Source organism: Carettochelys insculpta, chromosome 1 (assembly GCF_033958435.1).
Source record: "Carettochelys insculpta isolate YL-2023 chromosome 1, ASM3395843v1, whole genome shotgun sequence".
Lineage (NCBI taxonomy): Eukaryota > Metazoa > Chordata > Testudines > Carettochelyidae > Carettochelys > Carettochelys insculpta.
This window is the reverse complement of record NC_134137.1, coordinates 352766501-352794436: the sequence shown is the minus strand read 5'-3', so window position 1 is coordinate 352794436 and position 27936 is coordinate 352766501. Positions and strand designations below refer to the sequence as shown.

Here is a 27936-nt window from a genome sequence, read left to right as displayed (position 1 = left end):
GCAAGACAAGAACCACTTGACGTTCAAATCCAGAGAAGAAAGTGTCATAGCTAGGCCACCCTCTCAGAAAACCATCATCCGGCATAGTCCATTAAGCTCTCACATGGAACCTGCAAGGAAAACACAAAAGAGGAAGGCCTCAGGCAACACAGAGATCTACTGAGATTGAAGGACGACGAGTTGGGTACTTCTGAAATCAGCTTGAAGTTTTGTCCCAAGACAGAGTGAAGTGGAGGAGACTTAGAATCATAGAATATTAGGACTGGAAGGGACCTCAAGAGGCCATTGAGTCCAGCCCCCTGCCCTCATGGCAGGACCAAGTGCTGTCTAAACCATCCCTGATAGACATCTATCCAACCTGTTCTTAAATATCTCCAGCAATGGAGATTCCACAACCTTCTTTGGCAACTTATTCCACTGTTTGACCACCCTGACAGTTAAGAACTTTTTCCTCATGTCCAACCTAAACCTCCCTTTCTGCAGTTTAAGTCCATTGCCTCTTTTCTATCTTCAGAGGCCAAGAAGAACAAGTTTTCTCCCTCCTTCTTATGACACCCTTTTAGATACTTGAAAACCACTATCATGTCCCCCTTCAGTCTTCTCTTTTCCAAACTAAACAAGCCCATTTATTTCAGTCTTTCTTCAGAGGTCACGTTCTCTAGACCTTTCATCATTCTTGTTGCTCTTTTCTGGACCCTCTCTAATTTCTCCACATCTTTCTTGAACTGCGGTGCCCAGAACTGGACACAATACTCCAGCTGAGGCCTAACCAGCACAGAGTAGAGCGGAAGAATGACTTCTTGTGTCTTGTTCACAACACACCTGTTAATGCATCCCAGAATCATGTCTGCTTTTTTTGCAACAGCATCACACTGTTGACTCATATTTAGCTTGTAGTCCACTATAACCCCTAGATTCGTTTCTGCTGTAGTAATTCCTAGACAGTCTCTTCCCATTCCATATGTGTGACACTGATTGTTCCTTCCCAAGTGGAGCACTTTGCATTTGTCCTTATTAAACTTCATCCTGTTTACCTCAGACCATTTCTCCAATTTATCCAGACCATTTTGATTTATGACCCTGTCTTCCAAAGCAGGTGCAACCCCTCCCAGCTTGGTATCATCTGCAAACTTAATAAGCGTACTTTCTATGCCAATATCTACATCGTTGAGGACGATACTGAACAGAACTGGTCCTAACACAGACCCCCTGTGGAACCCCACTTATTATACTTTTCCAGCAGGATTGAGAACCATTAACAACTCTCCTGAGTACTGCCTCTATCTACTGGGGGCATCTGCTCTAGGATTGTTATGTTTTCAGCCTTTGTGGGCCTCTGCAGTCCTCACTGCTCCTGAGTGCCTAAACAGCCCCTGATCACCACAGGCAAAGCAAAATGCAGAATTCATTATTCTTTGACTGTAGTCTCTGAACAATAATTTCTAAAAATACCCAAGCTCAGGACAAAATAGCTATTGGAGGGGGTAAAGGATTGCTGTGTTGTCTTTTATGAGGACATCACAAAGAAGAGACGATGGTAGCAAGTGAAGAATGAGAACCTAGACAGGTAGAGATATGTCCTTCTCAGGCAGACCAGGCAGGGTGCTGAGTGTTCCCCGTGCTGCCAGAAAATTGAGGCAGTGCAGCGAGCACAGCACAAAAGGACTGGAGCCATCGGGCTTCCTCCCAGGGATCTGTTACAGAAAGAGAGAAGAAAGATATCCCCATATTCCTTCCTAGTAGTGTCATGGTCAGAGCAGGGGAGAAGGGCGATCATGTGTCAGATAGTAGCCCCAGTCTGCAAAGCCATGGAAAACACCTGATGTTACATTTGCAGTATTTATACTGTAGTGTTGCATTGAGACAGAATGACTTTGAGTTGTGACCGTGCAGTTTCCTAATGTAACTATCACAACAGACTATGACCTTCACTCTGTGACTTTGTAGGTCTGTGGAAAAAATATCCAGAATATATACCAAAGTAACAGAGAGGAAGCCGTGCTAGTCTATACACTATCAAAACAAAAAGCAGTCAAGTAGCACTTTAAAGACTAGCAAAATAGTTTATTAGGTGAGCTTTCGTGGGACAGACCCACTGTCTGTTTTGCTCTGGCTATGGTCTGAAGAAGTGGGTCTGTCCCACGAAAGCTCACCTAATAAACTATTTTGCTAGTCTTTAAAGTGCTACTTGACTGCTTTTTGTTTTGATATACCAGAGTGTTCTAGAAAATAAAATTCTTCTTTCCTTGTAGGAATGATTGAAATTGTAAAAGATGCTACAACAATAGCCAAAATTCAGCAAAGCACAGTTGGCAACACAGGTGCATTTAAGGATGAAATACTAAATCAGTGGCTGAAGGAAAGATGTGTGATTGAAGAAAAGGTGAGTTCTTAGGCATCTTGAGTTGGAGTATCAAAAGCACCTAAGTCACCTAGGAACTCAAGTTGCAAGTGTTCAGTAGAACACACAGTGCTCCTTTTTTGTTTATAATTGAGTCTGTTGTTTTAAATTGGTTTATAGGTTTCATTAACATAGTTCTTTTGTTTAAAAATAAATGTTGCTCTGTGCTCTTGCATAACAAGTACTGTAGTGTGTATGGCAGAGAATCATGTAAAAGGGCAAGAGGAAACCTAACAGTCATAATCCCAAATAACAAGGTGCTTTTTTGTCTGTTTTGTTGATGGGGTTTGGAAGTGATGCATGGGAAGCTGATTAAGTCAAGCACTATTAGGAAGACTGTAAAAGTCAACATGATTTAGTGGTTAAGCACAGGACTGGGAGCTAACTGGTTTTCACAAACATTTCCTGTGTGGCTTTCGGCAAACCATTACCTTCTTTGCCCTGTTTTTTCTTCTGTAAAATTGGGATAACAATATCAACGTAGCTCACAGATCTGTTGTGACAAGTAATTGATAAGAGCCTGGTCTTACATGGTGTTGAGTGCAATGTAGGATCCTGCTCTTAATGCTTAATACCAAGCTTTCAGAGTGAAATGTTCTATGTATGTGATAGAATGGTTTTACTTTTTTCTTCTTTAATTAGTTTCAGGCAGCTGTGAAAAGATTTGTTTATTCCTGTGCTGGTTACTGTGTGGCAACATTTGTACTTGGAATAGGAGACAGACACAATGACAACATTATGATTACGGAATCAGGTGAGGTGCTCTATGAATGACATGCTTAAGATAGAGACTGGGTATGTTTGTTAGATACGTGTGTTAACAGGTATGTAATTGGTATTTACATATTACTCATTATTCATTATATCCCTGTAGTTATTATCTATTAACATTTACTGTTTGAACTGACTCTCAGCTGTAAGATGGCACTGAATAGAAATTAGGGTGGAAATGTTTAATTATGGAACATAAATGGGCTTGATAACATTTTTATTGGAAGTGTATGGATTTTATGCTATTCAGATGGTAAAATACTGGGGTAGGTTATTGGACATTGATTTCAGCTGTTTTTCCTGTATATATTTGTAAATGTGTGTAAAGCCCAAAGAGCAAAAAAGTGAAATAAAATCAAAACTTCAGCACCCAAATTCTACCTTCAGATACATGGATGCAACTTTGGTTGAGCTCAGTGGCAATTGCATGTGTGTGTCTGAGGACAGAGTTGAACTGTTAGTGAAATGTCCTGGCTTGCTTTCCACTGAACTTACACACTTTTTGGAAGGATCCTGCAGAATTAGTGAATGGAGAATATAGTGTATCTTTGTTATAGATATCTGTATAATGATGAAAAAATAATTGCAGAAGGGGTTGCATTATGTGGCTGCTGCTACACTACCATTCTCCCGTGGGAGGTGCCATGGTAATGAGGCAATTTGAAGCAGGCTAATGAGGCGCTAGCATTCATGTTCAGTGTCTCATTAGCATAATAGTGGCCATGCAAACAGACTTGGAATTGCAGATTGACAGTGAAGATGGGGGGAGCTTTGAAATAAGCGCCCCACTTCAACATTCCCTTACTCCCACAGAACTAGATCGGAGTAAGGAATTGTCGAAATGGGGTGCTTATTTTGAAGGTGCCCCCATCTTCACGGTCAGTCTGCAATTTGAAGTCTGTTCACGCAGCTGCTGTTATACTAATGAGTGCTGAATATGCACGTTAATGCCTTATTAGCCTGCTTTGAGTTGCCTCATTACCATGCCCCCTCCGACGGGAGAATGGTAGTGTAGCAGCAGCCTGTGTTAAATCCTAAAGGAGTAATTTTTGTGCAGCCCTATTAGTTTCATTCCTAATGTATTCGGGGGGGGGGGGGCATAAGGGTACGTAGTGATTTGGATTTAAAGGAGAAGTTTTCATGATAAACTTGTTTTTTATCAAGTGACTTGTGATGTGTATGTTGTAAGAACATAGTAGTAAGAAAGCCACTAAAAGAAGTGGATTCAGCAGTTTTGCATTCCCTAATAAGTGGGCAGAAGAAAAATTTGAACAAAAACTATTTGGATTTAAGAGGATAGGTTGATAGTCTGTTCTGTTAAACCCATTATATAGTAAACTAATGCAAGAGAAACCAAAAACCGGGCTCTATGCATAGTATTGTGGATGCCAGTGGAAATATTTATCTGGTACTCATTTTTCAACCTAATCCTGAATTGTTTTTCTTATAAAGGTAACCTCTTTCACATTGACTTTGGCCATATTCTTGGGAACTACAAAAGCTTCCTTGGAATTAATAAGGAAAGAGTCCCTTTTGTGTTAACACCAGATTTTCTTTTTGTCATGGGAACTGCTGGAAAGAAGACAAGTGTGCATTTCCATGAATTTCAGGTAAAGAGTCAATCTTTTAGTGTCATAAGTTAATGTTTTATCTTTTTGAGACTAGTATTTGGTGCCTTAGTCTTCAAGACTTGTGTGTTAATGGAGGTCTTCAATTTGTATTCAGTAAATTCTCTGTGAACAGAATGAACTGGATCAAAATAAAATTCTGGGCTATTTTAGGCCTAACTACATTCTCAAATTACCTGTGTGATTATGGGAACTAGAATTCAAAAGGCACATACGGCACTGATTGGCACAGCATGACTGTGCAATGGAAATAAATGGGAAGACCTGTTACTCCATATCCCATTTTGAATGGGATCAGCCCGTATGACGTACCAGTGTTCAGACAAATGTGCAGCTTTGACATCCTTGCTGGACAGGCTTGAGTGCCTTGCTGCAGTAGCTCGCACCTGGGCCACTCGCAAACAGCTTTCCAGCATATAAGCCACACCCTGGCCATGTCTTCATTAGAGGGTTTTATTGACAAAACCCGGGGAGCATCCAGATTCCCAAGGCGTTCTGTTGACAGTAAATCGACAGAATGCAGCACTTTTGTTGACGCTTATCCCACTCCTCATGAGGCATAACACCTCTGTCAACAGAGATCTTATGACAGAAAGCCAGTCTGGGCAATCTGGGGGGCCCTCTGTCAACAGACAGGGCTTTCAGGACACCAGTCTGGCCATTTTGTCGAGAGAGCAGCCAGGCAGTCCGCCCGCTCTCTGTCGACAGAGCGGATCAGTCTTGTGATCCACTTGGCAGTTTGGCCACAAGCTGTTGACAGAAGTTTTGTCAGAACATATCTTCTAGCAAGAACTTCTGTCAACAAATTGTTGCAATCTAGACATAGCCGCTGAGTATCTGTGTGTGACACACACCTCGATTAGCTTTCAGAAGCCTTGGTTACACTTCATATTGACCACAACATACCCCTAGTCTTAGATTTCTCTTTAGAAAAGGTATATCACACATTGCCCAGCTTTTTCCTGTACAGCGCAAAATACATCTCATCTCAAATAACGATTCATGTAATTCAGTTTAAACACATTGGATTAGATAAAACAATAAAACAAATTTATTAACCACAAAGATTTTAAGCAGGTGCAAATAGTGAGCCATGAAAGTCAGAAATAGTTCCAAGAAAATTAACCATTTCTGGTTGGGCAGAGCTGTGGGGTTTAGAAAGTATGTCAAGAACATCATACAGAGTACTCATAACTTGACCTACAATTTTGCCTCATATATTTTATCAGGGCAATACTGAACAGCAAATTACAAGTTTTCCCAGTGCTTTTTTATTTCCTAGGAAAAAAAAGGTGGTAGAACTCAAGCCCCAAACTGCCTCCTCCCTCCTTCCCCCATGCAGGGCCTAAACTGCCTCTTGGTGGCTAAGCCATCCTGTGCGGGGCCCAAGCTGCCGCCCCCCCCCCCTCCCATGGGGCCCAAGCCACACACACCCCAAGCAGCTTAACCATCAGGACCTGAGTCACCCCATGTGGGGCCCAGACAACTCCCTGGTGGCTTAGGCGCCCATGTGGGGCCCAAGCCACCACCCCCTATGCAGGGCCTCAGCTGCCCGCCCACGAGCCAGATACCCACAGCCCCCACTGTTATCACCTCCCCCTCACAGAGCCAGGCACCTCCAGACCCCCCTCTAATCCCATCCCCTATCCTTGTGCATCCCCAAACTGTCCCCTCCCCCTACCACTAACTCACCTTATGCAGTGGGGGTAGGGATAGCTCAGTTGTTTGAGCATTGGCCTGCTAAACCCAGGGTCATGAGTTTAGTTCTCAAGGGGGCCATTTAGGGATCTGAGGCCAAAAAAAAAGGATGGTGTTTGGTCCTGCCAAGGGGGCAGGGCACTGGACTTAATGACTTCCTAAGGTCCCTTCCAGCTCCATGAGATGTGTATCTCCATATATTAGGAAGGAGCTCCGCATCATTTTTTCCATCTCTCTGCTTTTTATAGTGGCTGCGCCAGTTCCCCACTTAAAACAGCAGGGGCAGCTCACAGCGCCCTGCCATGCTGAAGGAAGGACTCAGTTTAATTGGCTTCGTGGCCAGCTGTTAAACCAATTAAGCTGAGTCTGTGCTTCAGCAGCAGAAGCTGCACACGTGACTCAGAGCGCTTTAGAAATGGCAGTGCCAGCACCACTAAAAAATATGGCAGAGCGCTGCTGCACCAGAATAACAGCCCAGAGTTTTCTGGTGACTCCTTAGACGACTTGCCTTGGACAAAGTTACTACACAAGTGTGTAGGGCATGACGCAGTTAACAGAATCATTTTCTCAGACGCAGTTAACAGAATCATTTTCACTAGATCATTTTCATTCAATATTAAGCTTATAGATGTATAAAATTAAACTATTAGAATATGTAGCATCGGCTCTAGTGTGAGCAGGTGCAGTGCCTACTTCTAATTCCTGAGCAGCATCTTTATTTGAGCCCTGGACTTTTGTTTCTGAATAGAAATTTCCAGTTGTCAACCTGTGGCAGGTTCTGTAGTGTTATTTCCATATGTCCTAAAAGAAGGGCAGTGTTCCCCTTTCTGAATTGTCATCACTTGAGAAATGAGTCCTTCCAAAATGGCTAAGCACATGACTTTACCATGTTATATAAGACCTGCAGAAGGAACTGATTTTGTAGGCTTAAGAAAGATAACAAAATAATGGCTTCCAGTCCTGCTGCTCTTCTGGGATATGTAAAAAAGTTGGGTTTGGTAAAATCTATATTTGAATATATGTTTGTTCCATCTTCATATAAGGGTTTCTGAAACAAAATACCCATTTCTGAACACAAGGCAGCTGCCGTCTTCAAACCTGTGCTTCTAAAAGAACATGCTGCTGGTCTTCAGCCTGTATTTTGAATCAAAAGCTGTTCCAGCAGCATATCAAGGTAGGGTATTTCACTGCTCTAGCAGTGCAGAATTCCAGGTCACCTGCAACTCCATCATATTAGTAAAGCAATAGAACATTTAAAAGTGAAAACTGTGGCAAAGCATCATATAAAGCTAGGCCTTTCTTAGCCGTTGGAAGATAAGACAGTTGAAGCCCTCCTTCAAAGGAGGATTTGAACCTTAGGGCTGTGTACCAAATCAGAAGTGCTGTTGCAGATGCGGTAAGCCACGCACGAATGCAGGCTTCAAATGCCAGTGTCATTTGGCAGGCGTAGCAGTGAGTAGATATTGATAGTAAGCAAATACACCCCAAGGAAACTGTGGGAAAACACTGTAGCTGCACTGTACTTCAATGTTCCAGTGCTGGTGTGCTGAAGTTGTGAGAACCATGTGGCTCACATAACAGTATGACTTTGCCCAGTATCTGGGAAGCTACACTGCTGCAAAAATCTGTAATGTAGACAAGACTGAACTCTTGCAGTCCTTGCATCACAATCTCCTTCCCTCCCCTTCCTTCTTCTCCCCCCCGCCCCCGATCTAAATTGCAGTCCTCTAGGTCAGGGGTCAGCAACTGAAATAGCAAGAAGAGCCTTTTTTCCCAATTTGGTAAAAAACTCAATAATTCAAGAGCCACAGTGCATGTGAATACGAGATGGTCCTTAATAAAAAAAAAAAATGAAACCATACTTTTTGTAACTCCTATTTTAAGAACAGCGCATACACAATCATTTGTAATGTGATATATGTTTACTGCAGGATGCTCACAAACTTTTTACATATTCTGTTTCCTCACACTTCACGTGTGTGTGTTTGTACCACTGTCTTCCTGACTTTTTCTCTCTCTCTCTGAAGGACATTAGGGGGCTAGCCAACATTTCAAGATCACATGTAATTTCCGATTTAGATATGAATTGTTCATTTTTGGGCTTTTAGACATTTACCATTTATCAAAATAATTGGGAGGGCTTTTTTGGTTTTGGTTTTATTTTGCAATTATAGTTTTGGGAACTCCAAAGAAATCCTTAAAAGTCACAGGTTGCAGACCCCTGCTCTAGGTCATGCAAACGTGGTGGTATATAAAATGGCCAGTCTAATTTCCACTGCTGCCAATAAAAAGTAGTAAACCAGTTCATGTTCTCTTGAACTACAATCCTGATAGTATAAACTGGTCAATTATTCATTTTTCAAAAATGTTCAGAATTGAAAGGCTGTAGAAAAGTTTCTATAATAACAGAAAATAAAAGTAACTGCATTTATGCAGTTCTGCAGTATCACAGTACTGTCTCCAAATTTCTATTTTCAACACTTTACATTGATTGTTCCCTTTAAATCAATAAAAAGGCAGTTAAAAATAAAATGAGAATGCTATGTAAGATACCTCTCTATACTAAAGGCATATTTTTAGTTATGCAGTTGTAAAAAGAATAAAATGGTGCAATATCTTTTTAAATTTCTGCAGGGCTAGTCATCGCCTTTTGTAATAATTTTCCATTTGTTGTGACTGTTGGTTACTAGGTATTAATAGAAATGTTCAGTATTGGTCTTTCATTAACTTTTAAGATTGTAATGCCGCTGAATACCAAATAAATGTACAGTAGTTTTATTCTTCAGAGAAATCTTCTGCAGTATACTGTTCTGGTGTTATTTCTCTTTAAAAGTCTGATTTTGCCCCTTTGCAGTTGTTGAAGACCATATCCACAGGTCGTTTTGCAGATTCTTTGATTTTATGATCTTAAAGATCTCAAAAGTAATATCTTTGATTAAAAAGTAATGCAATATAACACACAGCTAGCTATCACACTTCCAAACAGCATAGTAAACATATAAACTTAGAAACAAACACCTACAATACTGTCTTTCCTCACTAATTTCTATTAGTACTTAGCCTAAGCTTTGCATTTTGTGTTATCTGGTAGTTATTTAGTGGTATTAAGATGTAAAAGGATATTAGTTATATCTTGAAACCCTGTTTTGGCTGAAAGCAATATTGAAGCTTCTGTGCCTGTAATACAAGAGTTCATTGTAGCAGACCAGAATTCAGACTCACCTTTGTAGGTGAATTTTGTGGCAGCCTTTGATGCCTCTAGAATTCTGTCATTGTAGTTAATGTACAAGAGAGTGACAGTGGTACTACCTGAATTTTTCTTTTCTAGCTTTTTTGGCTGGGATCTTGCAAGCCCTTTTTCATATATATGAGGACTCTATTATCATTTAATTTCAAGAGCTCAGAAACCAAAATTGTCCAAAAATCAGAGATTTGGTCCTTATATTTTTCAAAAATCTTCTGGTTTTTTCCCTGTATTTTTAGCATCTTGATTTCTGTCTGCCAGAGTGTTAGGTGTTTGGGTTTTTTCTTCCCCCAATAGTTTAGATATTTCCCTCCTAGCATTTTGCTTCTCCCTGCAGACTTGGTAATGCACTCTTCTTTTTCTACAATTGCCTGACCAACTTTCTCAAGAGATGCCCTTTGGCTACCGAATCAAAGATGATTCCCAGGGAAAAATACAATTCATCTTCATCTGATGAAGTGGGTCTTTGCCCATGAAAGCTTATGCTCATACATTTCTGTTAGTCTGTAAGGCGCCACAGGACCCCTCGTTGCTTTTGCAGATCCAGACTAACACGGCTACCGCTCTGATACTTAGACTATGGTTACACTAGTGAGTTTTGCGGACAAAACCCCAGCTTTGTTGACAAAACTGGTGGAACATCCTCTCAGTCATGAGGTATAACGCAGCTGTCGATGGATTCTGTCAACAAAAAGTCTGTGTGGGTGCGCTGGGGGGCTTTCACTTGACAGACAGGGCATCCAGAACAATGGGCAGCCCTGTCTGCTGTGCTTCTGAGTGCCTGTTATGTCAAGAGAGCAGCCAGGCAGTCTGGCCGTTCTGGCAGCAGTGTAGAGCGCTGTTCCAACTGGCTTTTGTGTGTGGCCGTACTCTGGCGACAGAAGTTTTGTTGGGAAATCTCTTCTGAAAGTGACTTCTGTTGACAGATTGTTGCAGGGTAACCATAGCCAAAACGACTAGTAGTGAAATGCAGGCTGCTTCTACACGCCACCTCCTGTTGGAAGTGGCATGGTAATGAGGCAATTTGCAGCAGGCTAATGGGGCACTAGCTTGCATATTCAGCACCTTATTAGCATAATGGCAGCCACATGAATTTCAAAGTGCAGACTTTGAATTGGGGCTCAACAGTGTCGATGGGGGGCAGCTTTGAAATAAGTGCCCCACTTCAACATTCCCTTACTCCAGTCTAGTTCTGTGGGAGTGAGGGAATGTCAAAGTGGGGTGCTTATTTCGAAGCTGCCCCCATCTACACTGTCAAGCTGCAATTCAAAGTCTGCACTTCGAAATTCGCATGGCTGCCATAAGGCGAATGAGGCACTGCATATCCACATTAGTGCCCCATTAGCCTGCTTCGAATTGCCTCATTACCATGACACCTCTGACAGGAGGTAGCATGTGTAGAAGCAGCTGAAGTGTCAACCTATTTTAGACTTACATACATAATTTAATGTGGTTGATTAGTTAGTATTGAATAATGCAGATTTAAGGAAGTTTCTAAGTGAGCTTCCTAAAACTATTTTTGGCCTGCTCAGTCAGTTAACAAAGAACCTTTCTTTTCTCATGTAGGATATTTGTGTGAAGGCTTATTTAGCACTTCGACATCACACAAACTTGCTGATCATTCTGTTTTCCATGATGCTAATGACTGGAATGCCCCAGTTAACCAGCAAAGAAGATATTGAATATATCCGGGATGCCTTAACTGTAGGTAAAAGCAAGGAAGATGCTGAAAAGTATTTCCTGGATCAGATTGAGGTTTGCAGAGATAAAGGCTGGACTGTCCAGTTTAACTGGTTTCTACATCTTGTGCTTGGAATCAAACAAGGAGTAGAAAAGCATTCTGCCTAGTGTTGCACCTAGATATAGAGAGAAAGTGAACAGGGCTGGGTCATAGGTGACAACTTCCCCTTTAGCCAAGGAGTGCGCAATCCCCACTTCCTTCTCCAGCTTCACTTCATACCACCCTTTTCCCCAAGCCCTGCGCTGCCGCTTCCGTGAGCACGCTGCATCTCCACTCCTCCACCTCCCTCCCAAAGCACCCTGAACACTGCAAAACAGCTGTTGGTCTGCATTGCCTCCGGTGGCTGAAAAGCACGGGCAGGAGAGAGGCAGAAAAAGCTTGGCACCTGGTGGATGCCAAGCACCCACAAATTTGTCCCCTGTGTGTACCAGCTCCAGAGCACCCAGAGGAGGTACCTATGGTCAGGATGTTCGTTTACGGCTTACTAGTAATGGAACGGTCAGTTGCCTTGTAACTTGTTGGCAGCTTAAATGGGACTTCTAAAAATGGAAAACTGATTTGTCTTGAATTTCAAGAAAGTCAGCCTCTTTCTTAGAGGTTTTCTGGCAATGCTGGCATTGCAAAAGCTGGGTTTTTTACATGTTTAGTAGCTTTGCTGGTGTGGCCTGTAATTTTCCCATTTGCCTTGATAGTAGCTTCAGAGAATGACAAAGCAGGGAGTGGAGTATGATGATCACCTGGGAACTGAAATATGGCTGCCCCATGACTTCCTCTTCAATTATTCATTTTGTCAGGCCCTTCAAGAGCCGGAATATTTTTATTTATTTATTTTAAGTAACAGGATTCTAAGTGTTCCTGCAGGAAGCATCCTTCTTGAGGAGGACTTTGTTGCTAATCATTCTTCACCCTCCTCCTTCTTCATGCTTTCCTTAACTCCTTGTTTGTTCCTGACTGTCTTTCAAGCCTTGTCTACGTTTAAAATTAGATCAACCTAGCTGCAGTGCTCAGGGCTGTGAACCATTTCATGCTAGCCACCAGTGTAACTGCAGCTAGGTCAGTGGGAAGAAGTCTTTCAATGACCTATCTGCCTTCTCTGAGAGATGGATTAAGTACATTGGTGAAAATAGCCCCTCCATCGATATAGGAAGCATCTGCGCTGCAATGGTACAGTTGCAATGGCTGTAGGGTAGACATGCCCTAAGTCTTGTATCTCAGTAGCAGACTACTGGTTCCACCATCCAGGGCAGTGGTTCTCAACCTTTTTGGGTTCAGGGCCCATTTATAAATGTTTATGGCTCGTCATGACCCACTAAATAATGCAGATGAAGATGCACTGGGGTGGTTTTGGCTGGATCTTACCTGTTGAGGATGGAATGGGTTTGAGTCCTGCCTGGCACTTATCCACAGTAGTAGCTCCTGTGTCTCTTTTGCTGTGGGGCTGGCTGGGCTTGGCTCCAGCTCTAGGTATTGCAGCCTCCAAAATTAACGTGTGGCCTTGCCTCCCTGGCTGGATCAAAGTTGTGTGAGTGGAGTTGTGACCTGGCTTGCAGGTTGCAGTGCCATTCACTCAAATTGTGCCTATACAGACTCCCATTGATATGGTGGTAACTGGGCCAAACCTGAGTGGCGTTGGCACCCAGAATGTGCAATGCCAGGAGGAGGATTGGGAGCAGAGCCAGCCCAGTGAGAGTAGAGCCATGTGACCCTGAACATTCTGGTGACCTAATTGTCATGGGTTGTGAAATCATGGTCTAGGGAGAACCTTGCATTGCCTTTGGTATAGCTTCTGAATCATGAAACCAAGGACCTAACTGGCCCTTCTACAAAAGTTGCCACAGAATATCTCCTTTACCTTAAAGTTCCCTGGTTTGCTCTGATAATTTTCTTTTAGGTGTAAGTGTTTCAGTGAGCACTTTTACGTTCCTTTTTTAAATGAACATTGGATATATTGAATCTTTATGCTTATATAGTTCTATTGTTATATGACTGAAATTCTGCCTGTATAATAAAAACTTTATAAAAACATCCTTGTTCCTCAAAAGAATCTTGTCTAAGAAAAAATGACATTTTACCAAATGTTTGAAAAGCCCAAAGGTTATTTATTCTTCAGCGACATATTTTCAAGATATACCAATTGGGAACAAAATGTAATCTTTGAAATTATGTATATTTTGCTATTTATAGTGTTTATTTTATTTTAATAGTTATTTTAAAACAATTGACTATTGGGAAGTTATTTTTAAAAGAAATAATGTATATTTTTAATTTAAATATAAACTGTATCTAACAAGGAAATACTGAGGCAAATAGTAGATATATTTTAAGTATTTCTCGAGGAGCATATCTGAAAATAATTGACCCTGTTAATGTAGGGAAAAGCAAAACAGAACATATATCATGAATTTTGCTTCTGACTTGAAGTTAATAAATTCTCTCCCTGCTGATTGATTGATTTTTACCAAAGAAAGAAGACTTTTACAGTATGGCTTATTTGCACTGTGCCTATTTAATTGCTTCTTTCGTTGTGTACTGATTTGGGATCTGCATCAAATTCAGATGCAACTGGATTTGCTAATTTTTGTTATTGTTTGAATCCATTATTTCAAATTATTGCTCAGATTTTAGCAAGAACTTTTGCGTGTACCCTTAAAGATTTGTAATAAATATACTGTAGTTGGTATATCGATTATATAGACTTTTCTATATAGACTTTTTTGTTTTTAAATGTAAGTGCTTAATTGTTCTCCTCAAAGGCATTTTGATGTATAAAATAAATTTTGAAAGGGAGTCAAAAATTCCTGAGTCTTGTGAAATTTTATCTTCTGCCACATCATGACCTCTGTGCAAAATGGTTTTAAAAGCATGCTGATGTGTGAAATATACAATGAGTAGAGTGTCTGTAATGTGGTTTTTCAGATTTGTGCTCTGTAATCCTGAAATGAGCTGTCAGTTATTTGATGATAAATCACACAATAAATGGAATTCTTTTTCAAACAGTCTTCTGTTTCTCCAGTAATTCAAAAAAATGCATGTATGTGACTTCTTACATGTCTCATAGAGCTGGAAGGGACCTTGGGAGATCATTGAGTCCAGTCCCCTGCCCTTCTGGTAGAGCCAAGTACCATCCCTCTTTTAATTGGTTTACCCCAGATCCCTAAATGACCCCCTCAGGGATTGAGCTCATAACTTGGGGTCTAACAGGCCAATGCTCAGACTACTGAGCTATCACTCCCCCTTAGAAGCCTGTATTTGCTTCTCATTTACCTGGAGAACTCCCTCTCTAACTCCCTGTTCGCCAGCTCACCTGCCTGGACACTGCTTTATGAAGCCCTGAACTGCCTCAAAGTCCCTCCCCTTACTGAGGCTCAGCCAAATAAAAAAATGTTGTTCAAAGCCCGGCTAGGAGGAAATTTTTATACTTAAGTCTAAAACTCCACAAATTGCCTTTCACACCCTTTTCAGTTTAAGGACTCGGTATGAAACAAAAGACAAGACTCAAGCAAGTGTCCCCCCACACTCACCAGGGGACAGGAAGTGGAATGTACCCCCTAGTCCCCTGAGCCATGTCACTTGGGGGAAGAGGGAGGTCCCCTGCTTGCTCTGCTCCTCCCCACTGACTCTCAAACATGTAATTTCACTTCCCAGTGCTAGTGAGTGAGAGAGGGTGGGATAGCTCAGTGGTTTGAGCATTGGCCTGTTAAACCCAGGGTTGTGAGCTCAACCCTTGAGGGGGCCATTTAGGGCTCTGAGGCAAATAAGGGAAGATGGAGGGGGAAATGGGGGACAGTGCTTGGTCCTTCTGAGAGGGTAGGGGGCTGGACTCCATAACCTCCTTAGGTCCCTTCCAGCTCTGAGATGTGTACCTGACATCCTGTGTGTAGTAAACCCTACCTATGTGGTTTGTGCATGCAGATAAGATACAGGATCCCTCTGTGTTTTAATTCCTCTCAGCTGGCTGGAACTCAGTGGGAGGGTCCCTGTCTCTCACTGGGATGACCTGCCAGTGCAGCATCTAGAGACTCAGTGTCACACCCTCTCCCCTAAAACTACTCTGGTTGCGAGGCAGATTTGTTCTCACATGGCACTCCATGGTCCTGGTCCTGGTCCTGGCCCTGTTTTGGCACCAAGCTGGAAAAGGGTGCCAAAAATCTGCAGAAGAAATGGGCACCAAAATGGAGGCCAGGTTGCTCACTTTCTTGACCAAGATGGCAACCCTAAAAGATAGCAATAATCTGCTTTTCTCCTGCACTATCTATCACATTAGCTGCCCTTCTCTGCGCCTTTTCCATCTCCAGTATATCTTTTTGAGATGGGGCAACCAGAACTGCACACAGTATTCCAGGTATGAGCATAGGATGGATTTATATCATAAAAGTGGAGGAGCTCAGTTTGCCAGACCAATCAGCAAAGCCAGTACTGACAAATTATGGGCCATTAAACAAAGCGAACCAGAGATTTGTTACAACAGTACTTGATCTCTGTCCAGGAAGGGAAGCTATAATTGTATTAATCCAAGAGAGATCAATTGAAAATGTACTGGAAGAAGCAAAGACTTTAGTTCAGAAGTTGACTACTTATATTAACTCCTTAAATCACAGCTGGGGAACCTAAGGCGTGCAGCCTGGATTACCTGGATCCTGTCCCCACAGGAACTCTCTGAGCCTCGGTACCGCCAGGAGGAAGCAGGGACAGATTATTATGAGAGTCCTGGGATGCAGCCCCTAAAGCCCCTGAGTGCTGCATTCCTGGCTGACTCTGCCTGGCAGGGGTGGGATATGGGTGTAGAGGTCACGCCATGCACTGATGTTCTGCCTCCCCTGCCTTGCCTGGAGCCATGTGTGTTGACGAAAGCAGAGAGGAAGTTCTGTCACTTTGCTCACTTCTAGACTTTCCCCCTCTACTCCAATTGGCTGTGAATCATGGCCAATGGGAGCAGCAGGAGGTTGTGCCTGCAAGTGCAGGGTGGCACAGAACCACCTGGTCTCCCCTGCTAAATGGGATCTGTGCCAGGTAGGTACCCCAATCCCCTGCCCTTCCCACAGCCCACACCCCCAGCCTCATCCTGCACCCTGCCTCCCATCCACCCCTGTCACCCCTCAGCCCACTCCTGCCAGGGAGTGTGGGAGCAGTCCTGCCTGCTCCAGAGAGCAGCACGGCTGGAGAACAGCAAGAGCTGGGGGCTGCCTTGCTCTTCTTCCTCCACTGCTGCCAGGGAGTCGGGGCAGGGGGACAGGGAGACTCCTGCTGCCAGCATCAGCCCTCCATCCACAGTAATGCCCCCTACCTGCTGCTGGTTGGCCCTTCCCATCTTTGCGGGGGGAGGTGATCCCTCATGCCTGCCCACATCACCCATGTTATTGAAAGAGTTGTGCAAAATTACAATAAGAAACCAAGAAGACCGAGATAAAGTGCTGCCTAGTAGGCTTGTGGAGCCACCTTGAATTTCTGTGATGGTTTTAGAACATGAGTTACAGCTAATCAAATGGTTATGAAACATTTTTTCCCATTTTTACTATGGTGCCATACAGTCCACCTTTGCCCTAGCAGTCTCACCCCTCATCAGGCTACACTCCACTCTCAGGCACATTTTCAAACACCTCCCCGCTTTCCCCCAATCTCAATTCCTGGGGAAAATTATGACACTAAGGGCTTGTGTTCACTTCCGAAAATATCAACCCAGTCAGAGTTCTGTTTCGTGCATCTGGTAAAGACGTGCATAATCAATCTCTCTGGGGTCAGCAGTCGAGCCCTGTACTCCTCGGTATGGCGAGGAGTAAGGGAGGTTGATGTGAGAAATGCTCTCGGCTCGTCAACCTTCCTTAGTGAAGAGAGTCAAGTCGATTACCCACATGTCGATTCTAGCTATGCAATTGCCATAGCATGTATCTGAAATCAACTTTCAAGTCTAGTGTAGACCTGCCCTCACAGTAATAATAAGGACAGTAAAGTTGCTCATGTGCTTAAAATATTTGCAGGAAGAGGTTCTTACTCAGCCAAGCTATTGCAGAATTGAACAAAAAGAGACGGCTAATATATTAAAAATTTTCTACAGGCCTGTGGAAACAAGGCTTGTGCTACAGCTAAGCAGATAGTTTGTCTAGGCTGACGCCAGCAACAAGGTGTCCTGTCCAAAGATGAGAACAAACAGAAAATAAGAATGCAGTTGCTATTGGCACCACATATGCCTGAAGTATACATGCTGAACTGCTGGTGGAGGAAAGGGGTGTTAAATGGCACTAAAATAAAACAGACAAAGAGAACTATATACTTTTTTTTATGGTTTCATAGCAAGAAATACCTTAAAGCAGCCCCAGGAGTACCAGCAAATCTATTTTACCCAGCATGGTGCTTTGGAAAGAGAGAGTTACTGATCGTGAAAAATTGCACATTTGATAGCAGAAATGGCTTCTCTGTGTAAAACCATCCTAACCACAGGAAGGAGACCTTGTCATTTCAAAGAGTGTTACTGAGCGAGCATGTGAGGTGTCAGGGCCCTCCATAGCACTGTGATGGGAAAGCACAAGGCAGCTGTCTAATCCAGAGAAATTTAGAGAAAGCTGTAGCCATTCTAGAGTAATCTTCAGATCCACAAAAGAGAAGGATCAGTGAGGTAAGCCAAGTGAAAAACATGAAGTCCTGTGGCACCTGATAGACTAACATAATTTGGAGCATAAACTTTTGTGGGCAAAGACCCACTTCATCAGATGCATGAGTGGCTGGGGAGGCGGGGGTTCAGAGGAGGGTATAAAGAGGGAATCTCAGTCAAGAGGAGGGCCACAGTTGACAAGGTCTGTTCATTCAAGGTGACCCATGATCAGCAATTCATGTGGAGTTGTGAACATCAAGATAGGAGAAATCAAGCCAGTTCAGTCAGGGAGGATGTGGCCCATTACCAGTAGCTAATTTAGGGGTGTGAACATCAAGAGCAGAGAAACTGCTTCTGAAATGGGCCAGCCACTCCCAGTCTCTGTTCAGTCCTTGGTTGCTGGAGTCAAATTTGCAAATGAGTGGCAGCTCTGCAGTCTCTTTGTTTTTGAAATTTTTTTTGTTGCAGGATGGCTACTTTTAAATCTGTTACTGAGTGTCCAGGGAGATTGAAGTGTTCTCCTGCAGGGTTTTGTATGTTACCTGTCCTGCTGTCAGATTTATGTCCATATATTCTTTTACATAGAGACTGTCCAGTTTGGCCTTTGTAAATTGCAGTGGGGCATTGCTGGCATATGATGGCATATATTATATTAGTAGATGTGCAAGTGAAAGAGCCCCTGAGGGTGTGGTTGATGTGACATTTTGGACACAGTGCAATAACGGTGCTGGAATCACATGCAGGTCAATTTTCAGGAACATAAGAGATCTGAATGCAGCCCAATGAGCTAATTAATAAATAAAATTGCACACCAAACTCTGCTTTGATTTCACGTTACAAAGGTCACAGATGCTTTTTTGGCCTCTACGGTAACATTATAATTTGCAAGGGTCAGTAATGCTCCTAGAGCTACAGTGTAACCAATATTGGAGAACTTCTTGACCACTTTATTTCACAAGTGTGTGAAGGGGGCATTATGTTATATTAAGGCAAAGAGTTTATTATTAGTATTCAAAATATGATCAGAAATTTGTTACTAATAAAAGTATATGCAGGTACATTCACAATGATCACCACTGATACAGGAATATACAACTTCATGCTTCAGGATCTGAGCTAAGTACCTAGTGTCTGGATATGACATTGGGAGGTGTAACATGAACCAGTGAGGGGGCTGAATGGTAACAGAGAGGCAGCCATGTTAGTCTGCAGCTGAACAAAACAAAAAAGCAGTCATGTAGCACTTTAAAGACTAACAAAATAATTTATTAGCTGATGACCTTTCCTGGAGCAGACCCGCTTCTTCATGTCTGGAGCTAGTACTGTACTGGAAATGGCATGATGTTTTTATAACACAGAGATCCAAAAAATGAAATAAAAACTGACAAATCAGATGCATGGGACAGAAAGGGGAGGGAGTGGTAAGTGAGAATGATGGGAGAGAATTACTTATTGTAAGTGTCCTGCCTGAGATCACTATGAATATCAAAGATGGGGAAGCCGTCTTTGTAATGTGAGGGGTAATTGTGTCATCACCTGCCCTGCAACCATGCATGCCGTACAATATTTTGTGGCTCTAGCGCCCAGGTGGGCTGCTCACAAACATCATGCAGGTAGCACCTCAAATGTCTGTATTAGGTTTGTAGATCCCTTGAAGGGATTGATATACAGCAGTCTTCTACTTTTAAATGGAGCTATGTGAACAACTCACAACACTGGATTAGTTTTAATTAAAAAGTAAACCAAGATTATTTACCTAGAAGAGAGACATTTGAAGTGAGCACAAGTATAAGGCATTAAAGTCAGAAATGGTTACAAGAGATATAATGTTAAAATGCTTTCCAAACTTAATAAACTAGACTTGGTTCTAGGTGAAGTTCTTACCAAATGTCTCCAGTAATTGGGCTGACAAACTGCCAGGTCATGATCCACTCCCAAAGTTCAGAGGCTGTTTCTTTTGTATTCTTAGGTGGAAATGAGAGAGAGAGGGATGGGTAAGGAGAGAGAAATTGGGGTGGTTTTGCCTCTGACTTTTAAAATTCAGTCACCTTTCTAAATGCATGTTTTTAAGGGTCACACCTATTTAAAGTTTCCTAACACTAAAGAAGGTGACATGAAGTTTGGTGATTGAGAGGTTTCCTCTCACTTTTTTTAGCAGAAATTTCCTTCTCTTCTGTTCTTCCCCCTGCCTCAAGACCCAGTTTACAACTTAGATATAAAGACATATCCCTTACGGTAAGTCCTGTTTAATTAGTCCTACCTAACTGTGAGTTTGAACATGTGAGTTTGAACATGTGCTGCTAACATCATTCGGGGGGATTCATAACTTTATGTATAATGGCGCTACAAATCTTTAACCATGATATAAATGACCACTGAGTTATTAGTCTTCCAACAATACCTCACAAGTCATAGGTTGCACAAATTATTACAATGGTGTATAGGGTGTAAATAGGGGAGTACTTTCAGTAACAGCATAGTAAGAAATTCCCCACATGGGCATATTACAGTGTTATGGGTGGTATGCATCTTCCCCTGAAATGTTTATGCTGGCCACTGTCAAAGACAAGATAATGAACTAGGTGGTCTACTAGTCTAATGCAACCTAAGAATCTTATGTTCAATTGTCATAGCCCTCATCCACGTGCCTGTAAGTCTCAATGAGATAACCAAGGTTGTTCAGGAACTATTCTTCTCCACCCAAAATTAGCCTTCATTTTTAACTAAGTTCATGACAGTTCCTTAGCTGTACAACCATCATGATTTCCTGACATATATGACATGCAGTGGATATTTCACGTAGTTTATAAAATAGTCATTCCAGTTGTCTGGAGGAAGAACACCCAGAAATTACAACAACATTAAAATATTTGCATTTGCCCAGAGTTGAAATAATCTAGACAGCGCCCCTTGTACTCTGTGGCACAACAAACCCTGGTTCCATTGCTAGGCTGCTTCAGTTCCATTTCAGAAAGCCCTCAGCTCCTTGCCTGTGTTACTTATATTAATGTTCTGATTTTTTATCTAGCATAGTATTGAGTCTTGTCTTGTGGGTACAGTAACATCTTTTGTGGAGCTGATGGGTAAAAATTACTACCCCAGCTGCTTAGGGTAGTATGGAGCAAGTGAGTAAAATGGCGTCCTTCTCAGGCTGACAGTCAGGGTTGAGTAGGGCCTGAAGAAGGAGGTTTGGGACAATTGGCTGTACTCCAGGCTGTACTTCAGCTTTCCGTCCTTCCTGAGCTCTGCAGTGTGTCAGGAATTCTGGATGGGGCAGAGGGGAGGAAGGTGACTGAGTGGTAAACGCATCAAGGGCCAAATTAAAACTGAAATACTCTATGTCTGTGTCCAGGGCCATGGAGCCATGTGAGTACATTTGTGAAGGCAACTCCATCACTAGGGTGTTGGATTCCCCTCTTCTTTGTTAGATGGAAGCCCTAAAAGAGATTTGCAAACTGAACAGGTGACCAAGATACTGAGCAGAGGCTGCTAAGCCAGTGACTACACCCCAATTTGAGGAGCTCCAGTCAGTAGGAAGTGACCTGAGGGACACAAGATCTGAGAGTAGAATAGTAACAGGACTGAACACTTGGATAAACTCCTAGGGCCCTGGTGGAGTGGGTAGACAGGTCTGGCTCCCCTTGCCTTGTTCATTTGTAGCAACTGAACTCTGGGGGTGAGTGATTAAAGCTGCAGTAGGGCCCCCCCCCTCTTTGGAACAGACTGGGAGAAACTGTAAGGCTGTGAGCTAAGCACTAAGCCATCTGGTCATCTGACCATCCTGTTCCAGAGCTGTATATTGCTCTATTCATCTCAGTGGGGTGGTAACTCTAAGAGCCTCTGTTCTGATGGGCTTTACCAATAAAGGCCTGTGTGCACAGCAGGAGGCGAGGTGGGCAGGAGACCAGGCCCACCTAACGATGCAGGGAGATACAGTTTTGATGCTGGAGCATAGGCAACATGCTGGGGACAGGGGTGGTGGGGGTGGGGATGGTGTTAGGTGCACAGGTGGCCGTATGCACCCCCTGCCAGCATACCCCCACCACCACCACACACCCTCACTGTCAATGATGCTCTGCTTCTGAAAAGTGCAGGTGTGGTCCCTCCCACTCCCCCAGAGTGACACAACCCAAGAGCAGCACAAGTTTCCTAGCTCACACTTTTCACAGGCTGTGTCACTCCAGGGGGGAGGTGTGGTGCTTCTGCAGGAAGAGGTGGGGCATGGGCAGAGTAAGGGCAGGGGAAGGAGGGGCATGAGTGGAGCAGTGGATGAGGCATGGGGGACCGGGGTGGGACTAGTGCCCCCCCCGCCCAAATCCCTGCACTGATGGCCTTTGTGCTGGAGTAATTAGGGAGCTAGCCTGGCCCTTGGCTGCGGCTGTTCTGGCTGCTTCTGCTGCCATTCCTGTGGGGCACTACAAAAGAAGTGCCAGGCTGCTGCTATTCCAAAAGATGCTAAGGAGAAGGGGGGGATGGGTGGCTCAATACCTTGCCCCGTGGTTGCTATGTCCTGCCTTCAGGAGACACACCTGTAGAGATAGCCAAAGAAGATCCTGATGAATCGATATGTAACCTTTGTATTAATGGCAGGTGATCACAAGAAGGGCCAAGTTCATTTCCTAGAAGATGCTGTCAATAATGCAACCAAACCAGCTCAAGCCCCCAGCCAGTAACCTGGGACAATCTCACCCTATCTGCTGGGTGCCCGTAAGGAAGTTCTTTTCCTCTCGCAAGCGCAAAGTCCGAGGTAGAGCAGCTTGTTTAATAACAGTAGCCTAACATGAATTTACATAGTGACACATGTAGTATTCCTAAACAAAGGAGAACCCCATTGAGCAAGACATTGTCCCCAGAGTCTGCTGAGCCAAGTCCCTCGCTTAGAGCTCTTTATCTGCACACACTCCACTTAGAGAGTGTACCTGTGCCTCCACGCTCCACTCACAGCACGTGCGGTGTCAGAATGGAGTTTTTTGCCACACAGCAGCAAGATCACCTGCCTCCACCTGCCCTGCTGGCCAGCTGCCGCGTGGGCTTGGCTCTAAGAAAAACCCTCTGATTTCAGCTCCCAGTGGCTTCAGCTCTGGACCTAGCCCCAAGAGTCTCAATAGCCAGCAGAGTGGATTCTCACAGAATAACTACAGACCACAGCATTAGTCTGGACTTTAGTTGTCTTTGAACAGTGGGGGACAGACTAGTCAAACCAGCCTTATGGCTGTACAGACAAACGGCTCCTAGACGGCCAGTTCAACCAGCACTTCCTCTCTCTTTTCCTCCACAATACCTTCCTGAGGAGAGCTCTGTGTGATCCATATTTTACTTGGTGATGATGACTGCCCTGTATCCCCACAATAATTTCAAGCATTGGTAATATTCCACAATTCCTACACTGAGGGATAACATAATTTGCAACTTTACAACAAATTGTATACAGCAGGTCTTGCAAACGAAGCAACTATTTACATAGGCACTCTGTGCAAGACCACATTCCTCAAATTCCTTTAGCAGGACTCAGCAATGAAGGGTCCTGTGGCACCTTATAGACTAACAGAAAAGTTTTGAGCATGAGCTTTCGTGAGCACAGACTCACTTCATCAGATGCTGGTCTTGGAAATCAAGATTTCCAAGATTCTCCAAGGATTTCAAGATTCCAAGATTGGAAATCAAGATTCCAAGAAAATCCAAGGATTTCCAAGACCAGCATCTGATGAAGTGAGTCTGTGCTCACGAAAGCTCATGCTCAAAACTTTTCTGTTAGTCTATAAGGTGCCACAGGACCCTTTGTTGCTGTTACAGATCCAGACTAACACGGCTACCCCTCCATACTTTAGCAGGACTGAGCTGCTGCTCCTGCATTCCTTACAAATGGAAATGTTCTACTTCTCTAGAGCCTTGTTTCTAGGGAACTGTTTTCTCACCTACTCTGATCTCATCTGGCTGCAAAAAATGACCAAGTATGTGGCCAGAATGTGGAATTCTATAGAAGTTTAGCAAAATGCTGGATTCTGTGGGAAAATGGCAAGAGTAGGAATGAGAAAGTCCACGGATGCTGGTCGTAAAAAGCATTAATACTGAAATCTTGTAGATCTCTAATAAGTAAAGAACACACATGGGAACAGATTGTGCTGTGCCCAGAGGAACAAAGAGAAATAACAAGATGCAATGTCAGAATCTGGGAAAATCCACCTGAAGTCTTTCTCAGGTCCTGGAAAACAGACTGATTCAATGTCCAGCATCATCATTGTGGCCATTTTCCCAGCGTGTTGGCTAAACAGATTGTCAGTACTAAAAATAGTCCTCACTGGCTTGCCAGCCGCAGCTTGTCAAATGAGAAGGAAAACAATGTGTCATTTCTGAGGAGGTGGATGCAATCTTTAAGCCTATGGCACCAAGCCTGAAACAATCCACCACATCGTGGCAAGTGTCCCACTATCTGCATCAATAGAAGATTTAACTATCCTGTCATATCACAGTCATAAATTGGATGATATCTAGCAAACTTCCTGTAGAAAATAAAAAAATACTGGCTTGTGATATAATCTGAGTGTTCATTGAACGTTCAATTGTGACTTGCTGTGATTACTTTCAGACCAAAGAGAAACAAGCTCAGCCAAAGTGAGGAACCAATATAATCAAAAAGTATGGTATAAAGATAGCAAGAATAGAACACTTCCTCATCTCTTTAGGGAAAATGTTGTACAGCACTCAATCTATGGTTCAGAAAACTGGCCAGTCAACTTCTCTTAGAGAATATTTGAACTCTTTTCTAGACATAGCATATCAGATGACCATAGCTGTAAGGGTGAGTTAGTATGGACCTATCCTACAAGTGTGTTGTAAACCAATACTAAAAACTTAAGATGAGCAAGGTTAGGTTGTGGACCACCAACCTGATACACTCTGGATTGTCTTTCTCAGGAGATGGGCTTCCTGACTATGAACAAATTAGATGCTTCACTAATTTCTTAGCTTGGAGTAAGTGTTCATAAACTGAGTTACAATGGCCCAACCTCGATGTAATTCAGGCATTTACCAAGAAGAATAACCAGAGGATGAGGCTGAAGTGTTTAGAGTTCACTCAAGCACACACATTCTTTTCAGAATCCTTTGATCTTCCCCCACATCTAACTGGTTGCTGTCTTATCTCAGAAACACTTAAACAAAAACACTTACTTTTACAACCTGACCCAGCAGTCAGATATCTTCAGGCATCTGCATAGATCTAATGAAGGATCCTGACCTAGAACAGTAGGAAAAACAAACTAAATTGGAGGAGAGACACTGCAGTGGAATCATAAGAATGTGACAAGTGTACTCACAGATATCCCCAGATAAACGCAGCAGATGCTATTGATAGAAAGGTCTATGCATATTTCAGGGGAGGTTGCATGTAGATTCTCATAAGAAAGTATTGTGTTCGCATTTGGAAAATGCTTAGTTCTTATTTCAAAAGAGGATGTTCTGTTCTATTGAAATTATTGGACTTGGCTTTTGTCTTCTTTGTTTGTAACGTGCTCCATGAAGAAATTGTCTAGCTCCTTTTAAGATAAGAAATTGTATCTGGATAATCAAAACAAAAAGCAGTCAAGTAGCACTTTAAAGACTAGCAAAATGGTTTATTAGGTGAGCTTTCGTGGGACAGACCCACTTCTTCAGACCATAGCCAGACCAGAACAGACTCATTATTTAAGACACAGAGAACCAAAAACAGTAAGCAAGGAGGTCAAATCAAAAAAAGATAATCAAGGTGAGCAAATCAGAGAGTGGAGGGGTGGGGGGGAAGGTCAAGAACTTTGGCTCAGTCTAATTCTTGACCTTCCCCCCGCACCCCTCCACTCTCTGATTTGCTCACCTTGATTATCTTTTTCTGATTTGTCCTCCTTGCTTACTGTTTTTGGTTCTCTGTGCCTTAAATATTGAGTCTGTTCTGGTCTGGCTATGGTCTGAAGAAGTGGGTCTGTCCCACGAAAGCTCACCTAATAAACTATTTTGCTAGTCTTTAAAGTGCTACTTGACTGCTTTTTGTTTTGATAGTGTATAGACTAGCACGGCTTCCTCTTTGTTACTATCTGGATAATGTTTGTTTTTTTCAACATGCAACTATAGAATATATTGCTTCAAATGAGGAAAAATAAATCAGTTTTTTTCAGTGGTCTGTCCTCTTTCAAAGGAAGATCCAAAACATCACTAATGATCCACCCAAGAGAACTTTCCATCTCCTGGTTTGAAAGATACTCATCTGAATTTTGAAACCTGCCCTTTATTGACAATCATCCTCTTTTGAGGGTACAGAACTCTGGCTTCAGCCGTCTGCTAGTGTAACACTGGCAGATTCCAGTCATCAGTAGCTAGGATCAAATCCAGGACATCTAAAGCTTAGCCCATGAGCCTCTATTGCATGAGCTAAAAGCCACATGTGTCTCAGCCAACACTGCAGCAGATCCATCAATTTCTAGGTGGCTTAGCTACCACTAGAGGGGGACGCATTGCTAAACCAAACAGTTACACAAGTTCTAATCTATCAAAACAAAAAGCAGTCAAGTAGCACTTTAAAGACTAGCAAAATAGTTTATTAGGTGAGCTTTCGTGGGACAGACCCACTTCTTCAGACCAACTGTCTGAAGAAAAGTCTGTCCCACGAAAGCTCACCTAATAAACTATTTTGCTAGTCTTTAAAGTGCTACTTGACTGCTTTTTGTTTTGATAGTGTATAGACTAGCACGGCTTTCTGTCTGTTACTAAGTTCTAATTTAATGCCCCTGTTATGAAGCTCAAATGTGGAGGAATAAGAACAGCTTGGCATCCATGATTTTTCTTTTTAGTGTCTGAAAGAAACTTAATTTGGCTCATCCCCTGTGCAGCGGGTACTTTGCCACAATTTGACTCTAAAGTCAATGTAACTGGCCACTGGTTAAGTCCCAGGGGAGGTAGAATGCTCAGGTGGCGCTTGGCCCTGTTTCTGGAGTGCCCTTAAACCCTAGAACAGTGTTTCCCAATTGGAGTGCTGTAGAACCCCGGGCTTCTGCAAAGTGAAAGTAAGGGTTCTGTGGTCAGGGGTCTGCAATGTGCTGCTGTGGAGTCACATGCGGCTTAAGGAGTCAGTTGCGGCTCTGGATGCTGCCACTGCTGACTCTGCTGTGGCTCCTTGCAGCTCCCTGCCCTGCTGCAACCACTGACTCCTCTGCATCTCCCTGCCCTGTTGCTGCTGGAAGGGGTGTCAGGTGTGTCCTGAGTTGACCTGCATCAGGACCTTGGGACTAGAGTCAGAGGATCAGAGGTACGTTCATCTGCCATGTTGGGTTAGCTGTTTGGGGCTGAGAGGGGTTAAGTCTGGCAATAGGGGGGTCAGTTTGAGGCTGAGGGGGGCTAAGCCTGAGGGTGGGGGTGGGTTTGAGGCTGAGAGCAATTAGAATAACCCTAGAATAACCCTTCGGAGCCGCATTTGATAGGAACCCCAAGCTGTAGATTGCACAGGGTCAGAGAATTCAAGGGTCTAAAATCATGGAAGGCCCAGAGTGTAGGGAAATGCAACTCCTCAGGCAGCAGCTGTTAAAAAAAAAAAAAAAGTAGAATTCAGATGGTCCCTGTACACTAATCTGGCATGTAAAGAGTTGTTGGACTTAGTCTATACACAGCTTTTTTATTCATATAATCGTTTCTTTTTTAGATGAGGTGTTTCGTTTTGTTTTTACAGAAATAGTTACTCTTCTGTAAGCCACACTGTGGATGAATTTATATTAGTAAAAAAGTACCATACCTAATACAGGTCTAGCTAGTTTCCCATCCCAGAGAGGAATAACTATAGTGGTATAAGGGATTGTCTTTCAGTTGCAGAATAGTTCCCCCAATGACCTCCTATCCTTACTGAGG

The 27936-nt window shown here is 43.0% G+C and overlaps 1 protein-coding gene and 1 long non-coding RNA gene across 4 annotated transcripts in view; one reads left to right on the top strand and one right to left on the bottom strand.

Annotated features, from left to right (window-relative positions):
* Positions 1-14472, top strand: part of PIK3CG (phosphatidylinositol-4,5-bisphosphate 3-kinase catalytic subunit gamma) — a 58236-nt gene extending 43764 nt beyond the window's left edge. For all 3 annotated transcript variants that reach the window (XM_075016533.1, XM_075016551.1, XM_075016542.1), the window contains exons 8-11: positions 2253-2383; positions 3044-3155; positions 4625-4782; positions 11309-14472. In XM_075016533.1, coding sequence (XP_074872634.1) covers positions 2253-2383; positions 3044-3155; positions 4625-4782; positions 11309-11590 — 683 coding nt within the window. In that variant the 3' untranslated portion in view covers positions 11591-14472. The remainder of the gene's footprint in view (positions 1-2252; positions 2384-3043; positions 3156-4624; positions 4783-11308) is intronic.
* Positions 55-25302, bottom strand: LOC142024499 (uncharacterized). Its single transcript, XR_012648488.1, has 4 exons — positions 25240-25302; positions 22558-22598; positions 19954-20033; positions 55-110 (listed from the first exon to the last, which is right to left on the bottom strand). It is a non-coding gene; the product is annotated as an uncharacterized LOC142024499 (long non-coding RNA).
* Between the last annotated feature and the right edge of the window lie 2634 nt (positions 25303-27936).